Source organism: Alosa alosa, chromosome 23 (assembly GCF_017589495.1).
Source record: "Alosa alosa isolate M-15738 ecotype Scorff River chromosome 23, AALO_Geno_1.1, whole genome shotgun sequence".
NCBI classification, from domain to species: Eukaryota; Metazoa; Chordata; class Actinopteri; order Clupeiformes; family Clupeidae; genus Alosa; species Alosa alosa.
This window is the reverse complement of record NC_063211.1, coordinates 24,395,129-24,402,210: the sequence shown is the minus strand read 5'-3', so window position 1 is coordinate 24,402,210 and position 7,082 is coordinate 24,395,129. Positions and strand designations below refer to the sequence as shown.

The window sequence follows — 7,082 nt, the reverse complement described above, 5'->3', positions numbered from 1 at the left end:
TTGTGCCTTGCCAGATTCCCATGCCATAGGCACCAATACACCTCCATACTGTCATAGATGCTGGATTTTGAACTTTGCACTGTAACAAGTTGAATAGTCCCTAACCACAGGACCTTTTTCCTCAGTCGAGTTTTACCTCAGTCGATTTTATATGAGCTCAGGCTTAGATAAGATATGGTTGCATTTCTGTATCATTCATGTCTATAAAATGTCCACACAATAATTTTCTTTACAGAAAAAGGTCTGGTTTTAATGCAGTGCCATCTGAGGTCCAAAAGACCACCATCCAATATTTATTTCAGCCCTGTTCCTTGTTTTAAATATGTATCTGGATTATCTGAATATTTTAATGATATTATTTACTGTAGATGATGAAATCCTCAAATCCTTTGCAATCTCATGTTAAGAAACATTATTCTTATTGTTTCATTATTTGCCCACACATGCCTAATGAATGTCTACTTAAAGCCAAAAGACCATGTGTACAATTCTGAAGGATTTGAGTTGCCTTGGGCTAACCAGGGTCGAAAGCTAGCTGCAATGTCATACAGTGTTTGACAATGTAGTTTTTGTTGCTATTTCAAGCTCATTTATGTTAAAATAGCCTACAAAATATGATGTACATGTCAAATTAGTAAATAGGTACAGTCTTATGACAGACACACAACATGAAATATGTCAATTTACCACCATACATCATTTAATGATCATCAAATGACCATCACCAAGACATCAATGACTAATTTATTGAAAATGAATTCTGTAAATATGTACATAATTGTGGATTACATCTGAACATACTGTACCCAATATGAGAACTATCATGTTCAAAGAAGCACAAATTTAGTCAGTGACATTTCCTGACAGAAAATACTCTCAATGTCCAATTACATTAAGAAGGTGTAGGCCTATGACTATAGATGTTCGCAGTTAGATTTTGCACTGACTTCTTACACCCCCTAATACCAATATAAAAATGTAGTTGTTGTACTACACATATTTAGCTGTCCATGAAATACTCGTATGGCTCATATTGGGCGCATAGTCATTTTTTTCCCATTTAAGACTGAGTCAGTCTGAGGCTGGTCCACCATAAAGCACCCCAGCCTAGGCCTACTGTTGAAGAATTGTGAAAATAGCTGTTACATTTGACATTTTACAAGTGATTACATTTGTGATAGTGGTAGTTCATTGTAATAGGACAGGAGACATAGTGATCATAGTAATAACAGCTGTAGTTATAGTTATAGTAGCATTAGCATTAGCAGTAGGCTAACAGGGGTGCTACACAGGGCGAGTAACTGAAGCATTCTGTTTGCGACGTGTATGCTGCAGCACTATGCAGCAGCTTCCACAATGGAAGTAGCTACACCAGACATGATAGCGTTGTGTACATTCGGAAAAAATAGACCAGTCTTCTAAAATAGTTTTTACATGTCACGAACGGAGCGCTTTAGTTACGCGCCCCCCATTGATGTATCAGTTAGTAATGTAATAGTAATAGCTATCATATGCCAGGATTACATGTAATCCTCTAATAGTATCTGCAAGCTAGCCCATAAGAGTATGTTACTTTAGCAAGGAGGTGCTGAAACAACAGTTTTAGTAGTGAAAATTAAGTCATAAGCAATAAGGGAGGGCATCTCATCTTGCCTGTAAATATGGAGATAGAGTTGTTGCCAATGTTTTACAGCAAGGGGGCGCTAGTGAGGCATAAAGTGAGCAAGACCATCCATATTGTAGCTATTAGAGTGGAGGCAGCATTTGGAATGTTGAAGGTTTTGTCATGGACGTAGGTGATGATGGAGCGAGCTCCCTCATAGGCCTCCTCACAGGTGGGCTGAATCTGGTCCTCTGGGAGTTTGAAGCCGTGCTCACCCTTATCCCTCAGCTCGAAGGTGAAGGTGTAGGGAATGCCAATAAGGCGAGCCCAGTCTCGAGAGGAGCCAGAGTTTGGATCTGTGGTAAAAACAAAAACAAAGGAGAGAGAGAGAGAGAGAGAGAGAGAGAGAGAGAGAGAGAGTCACTTATCCAGTCTGTGGAAAACATTTAGAAACAGGAAAAACTTGTGAGAGGTATGGATACTCACAGAGAACATTAGGGGAGGTGCCCACTGTGTAGCTCATGCCATGGACATTTTTGATGGCTTCGGCAGCAGCAACTCCCACAGACATCTACCACAGCACATACAGCAGGCATCATCATCAAAGTACTGATGAAGCTATCTTTAGTCTGCCTGTATGACAACATCTTGTTGTGTCTGAAATGGCTTTCACATTTTATTTTTATTTTTCATCTTGGTTGTCTCTAAACCATTACATTTTTTGCCTTTTTGGTTCTCTTTCATGTCCCTCCCTTCCTCTTGCTATCTGTCACTCACACCTGTTATCATTCCCCTTCTCACTCTGCAGACTCACCAGTTCATCGATGTTGGGGGCGGAGACGTTGGGGTGTCCATAGGGTAGCAGAATCAGCTGGCCATAGGAGTGGATGGTGAGGAAGCACATGATCTCGTTTCTTTTTCCCAGCACAAAGCTTGTGACGGCCTGTGCTTCCGTCTCGGAGAGCTCTTTGGCACCATTGTACACTTCTGAGCAGCAGTTTCTAGAGACACCTACCGCTGTAAGGCAGAGGACAGAGTTTGTTTCTCTGCTGATTACATTGAGGAATTTAGCCATTCCAAATATAAATGTCTTAGCACACTATTAAAAAAGATTTGGTACTATACTGCTGCTGCTACTGCTACTACTACTACAAACACTACCACTACTAATAGGCCTACTAATATCAATACTATTACAAACAGCTAAAATAACAGGTTTACTTAAAGAAGAAATGCTGCTAGTGTCTTTATTTATCATCTGTCTTCAATGTTTATCATGCTGTCATGAAACGTGTGTCTCTGAATGAATTTTACAGTACGGGACGATAAATACTTACTCCCCCAATTTGCATCAAAGTTGCGGTTCAGATCAGTGCCCATACAGGAGTCTCCACAGTTGCCTGGTGATCTAGATTTTCTCCACAGTCGGTTCTGGAAATGTATTAAATTACATTCACTGACAATAGATTCATCTTTGTCCTTCTTAATGGTGCCATAAAAACAAGCATATTATCCATCCATAATGACAGTACTTGGACCTTGGTAGGGCTGAATGTCTGTGTTATATCAGTGTTGACTGATGATCTAAACAATATTAGAGACACCAAATGGCCATCAACTTCAACTCCACCAACTGTGAATGGTGATATAAAGCAATATGTACTTACAGTTATATTCTGCCACGTGTAGACATAGCCATCCATGTTTAAGACAGGTGTGATGTAAAAGTCCATGTTACTGAGCATCTGCTTCATTTTCTCATCTGTCTGGTATGTGTCCAGAATCTGTTCCAAAAAATGGATATGAGTGTCATGTAAAGCCAGACTAGAAGAATCAGATGACCTTGTCATATGAAGCTACAGATGAATATTTTACATTAATATTTTTTCTTTTCACTTGTTGATCCCCACCTGTTTGACAAAGTACTGACAGAAAGCTGGGGAGATCCATTCTCTGGAGTGGATACCACAGTCCATCCAGATGGCCTTTTTCTTCTCAGATCCCACGCTAATCTACAAGAAATCATGAATCACATATGCCAAAAAATATGCCTCTAGCCAAAAAAATCAGTCTCAGTGCCCGGTGCAGTGACTGGGACACTGTACTGTACTGTAATGCTGTCCTTCGGATGAGACGTTAAACTGAGGTCCTGACCTGACTCACTGTTCCCCAGTTTCCTGGCTAAATTCCCAACTTGGTTCATTCAATCTGGCCTCCTAATCATCCCCCGGTGTAATTGGCTGATTTATTCATTCCCCTGACTCTCCACCTCAAGCTGGTGTGTATAAGTATATATTACTCTTTTGATCCCGTGAGGGAAATTTGGTCTCTGCATTTATCCCAATCCGTGAATTAGTGAAACACACTCAGCACACAGTGAACACACATTCAGGTGAAGCACACATTAATCCCGGCGCAGTGAGCTGCCTGCTACAGTGGTGCTCGGGGAGCAGTGAGGGGTCAGGTGCCTTGCTCAAGGGCACTTCAGCTGTTCCTACTGGTCGGGGTTTCGAACCAGCAACCCTTCGGTTACAAGTCCGAAGCCCTAACCAGTAGGCCACGGCTGCCCCGAGCATTCTGTGGTGAGCATTCTGCCACAGGTTGGTGCTACACATTGGTGGAGGTTAGTGAGGGTCCCCATTCTCTATAAAGTGCTAGTGCAATGTATTGTCGTTATGTAGTGCAGCTGACACAGTTGACAATGGTGTGTCTGTCATGGTATCAATCTAACAGAATGCACACAGCTTACTGATACTGTCCTTGGTCAATCCCTCCCTTTGCAAAAAAATATCTGCTGAATCTACCATAACCATCTAACATAAGCTCATATAAACCACTATACTTTCAGATCTTCTTCAGAATCTCTGTGGTTGGTTGTTGATAATCAGGCTCATGTGTAGACCTACACTGAGTATACAGTACCCTTAAATATTGGGTGAAATTCAGCTAGACCAATGAAATACTTAATAGTCCAGCAGCATCATGAGTGCCATGGGAATTTTCGCAAGCCACTATGCTAGATGCCTCAAGGCGACCCTGATGGTTCATAAAAAGATGAACACTGGCACTCTGGGAAAAGGTGCAGTCATATAGTTTTGACATATTTAGTGCTTTCGTCCGAACTGACATTTCCGCGACACTTTAAAATCGATGTTGTCATTCTCTATAGGCTACTTAATTATGCTCCAACAGGGTTATGTTTGGTATCATACTGACCAGTATGAGACCTCCTGCATCACTAGCATGCTTATTTTTGGCAATATATCACCTACTTCTTGAGTGAATAGCCAACAAGTGATTTTTAGCCAAGTTTGATATGCGGTTAAACGCCCCCTTACAGGTTCCCCAGAAGCCATTTTTCATTACGCCAGCCACCATTGGCTGGACGACTGACATATGCAATGCGGAGGAGGTACTTTCTTCTCCCTTATAATCCACAGCACAACATCATTGTTTCAGTCTAGCTCAGTGATTTTCAACCACTGTTAGTTGCACAAAACTACCTTTTGGGAACGTTCTGGGAACGTTCCTTAATGGATAGAAAAAGTATCCTTAATATGATCATCTGGGAACGTTCGCCGAACCGAACATTGTTTGCTGGGTATAGCTTAAATATATATTATTTACCATATAGGCTACTCTTTTAATCCAGTGAGATGTGTAAAATAGAAACACTGGGGAAGAACACAAAGTAGCCCAGATAGCAAAATCAGATTGGCAGATAGCGGACCGCTGGTGGTATGCCGCCGGTGGCGTGTCACTTATGGTCCGCCTTTGGACCAGCATCTCTTTAAATTTAACTTGTCATGAATATTAAGAAAAGTTAATAAAATATGGAGTATAACTGAACAAATGAAAAAGATTTTAGACCAATAGTGACAAAATATTGGGCAAATTGTTTGCAACCCGCCAGCGGACCACCAGAGAGCCGATGATCAAAATGCCAGCGGACCGACAGATCTGCCCCCAGTGGGCCGACAGTGCTCCACCAGCCCCTTGCTATCTGGGTGCCTACACCGTATCAGTGTTAGTGAAGTTAACTTCATCACTGTTATCTAAACACGACTGCAAACACAGTAAAATTACCTTCAGAAGTGTAATGCTTCGATTCTCATATGTCTGTCCATAGGGAACGATGGTGACGACACCCTGGTGTTCTTTCTCCAGCTGCTCCATCCATCCAGTGATCTGTTTGGGTAAATGCAGACATGAGGACTTCCTCAGGGCTCCTTTAGTGGGGAGTTCATACGTGTGAAGCACTACTTCTGAGACCTGCAGGGGTCCTGGGAGAGGTACTAAGAGCTGTTATGGGTTTATTTGCTAAATTCATTTTTACATACAATCACACCAACGATTTAAGATTCTCATTCAGCGGGTTTGTAAACAGAAAGCATAGGATTTGCGACCCGAAATTTAAACTCAGCTTCACATTTAAAAGGTTATGAAAAGTCAACACGGGTTGAAAAAATGTGATTAATTTGTAATGTAGTTCTATTAAACTGAGCTGATTCATCATACTTCTGTACTGTGAGAGAGTCTTGTGAAGGCCACAATAGATTATTACATTTTCTTACTGAAAATAAAATGTTTGATGGTGTGTCCTATGAGAGAGGAAGTCTCACCTCTGCCATCGTGTGGTATTTAAAGTAGTCATAATTCACTCTGTGTTCAGCACATTTTCCAACTCTGTGACAACGAAAGAAAAATTCTCAGAATCTAGTAAGTTAGTTATAATTTGATTAGTTATAATCAAAGCACAGATGTTCTGTTAAAAAACAAGCAAAATTTCCACATTTTTGCTGACACCTCATATAATTCTAATGCACTTAATTAGTGTTACATCTGTATGCAGACAAGGCACTTACCTCCCCAGACTTCCTAATCCTGCTAAAACTAAAAGCACTAAAATCCCTCTGATTGATTGAGACATGATGGCAGTCTTTCTCTACTTCTAAACACAAACTCTTCTCTCAACTCAACTCAATTTTATAAGGTGTCTTATCAGATAACAGTAAAGCGACTAATGTAATTCTGTGACTATATAATCCAGAACCTTATCTCTCAAGGCAAACCTTATCTCTGTCATGACTTGCAAAGGTGTGCATAAAATCTCTGACTCATTTTTTATCTTCACAAAAACTAGCATTTTGATGTTATTGTACAACATTCTCTTGCATACTGGATGCATGTGGGAAGAGTCTAGTAGCCTATTCAGAAGTACATTAATTATGTATATTAATTATGCCATTTTATTAGAGATCAAACTAATACACCTCAATAATTTATATAATTATAATGTAATAACAATAATAACAATTTATAACAATAATTTAATAATAATTAAATTAATATCAAGCCTTACTTCCCCAACCGCCCACTGCGGTCTTCTGATGAGCATCTGTTATGTCGACCAGTCATAAAAACTAGGTCTAATTCATGACTCTATTCCTCAGTGGTTCCATGTTGGTGGAATGAGTTG

The 7,082-nt window shown here is 40.4% G+C and overlaps 1 protein-coding gene across 1 annotated transcript; it reads right to left on the bottom strand.

Moving 5' to 3' along the window:
• Window positions 1-678: 678 nt before the first annotated feature.
• On the bottom strand, window positions 679-6,546 carry cpo (carboxypeptidase O). The gene is made up of 9 exons (XM_048235485.1): window positions 6,469-6,546; window positions 6,226-6,289; window positions 5,690-5,791; window positions 3,514-3,615; window positions 3,271-3,387; window positions 2,941-3,034; window positions 2,418-2,620; window positions 2,090-2,174; window positions 679-1,959 (listed from the first exon to the last, which is right to left on the bottom strand). Exons 1-9 carry the CDS (start codon window positions 6,531-6,533, stop codon window positions 1,688-1,690), a joined length of 1,104 nt encoding a protein of 367 aa, XP_048091442.1. The 5' UTR covers window positions 6,534-6,546; the 3' UTR covers window positions 679-1,687.
• Window positions 6,547-7,082: the final 536 nt, after the last annotated feature.

Coding starts and splice junctions, on each gene's coding strand:
- cpo (XM_048235485.1), bottom strand. CDS start 6,533: ATGTCTCAATCAATCAGAGGGATTTTAGTGCTTTTAGTTTTAGCAGGA. Junction 5,792..6,225: donor AATACCACACGATGGCAGAG/GTGAGACTTCCT, acceptor TTACCCAAACAG/ATCACTGGATGGATGGAGCA. Junction 2,621..2,940: donor CTTTGATGCAAATTGGGGGA/GTAAGTATTTAT, acceptor TCTGCCTTACAG/CGGTAGGTGTCTCTAGAAAC.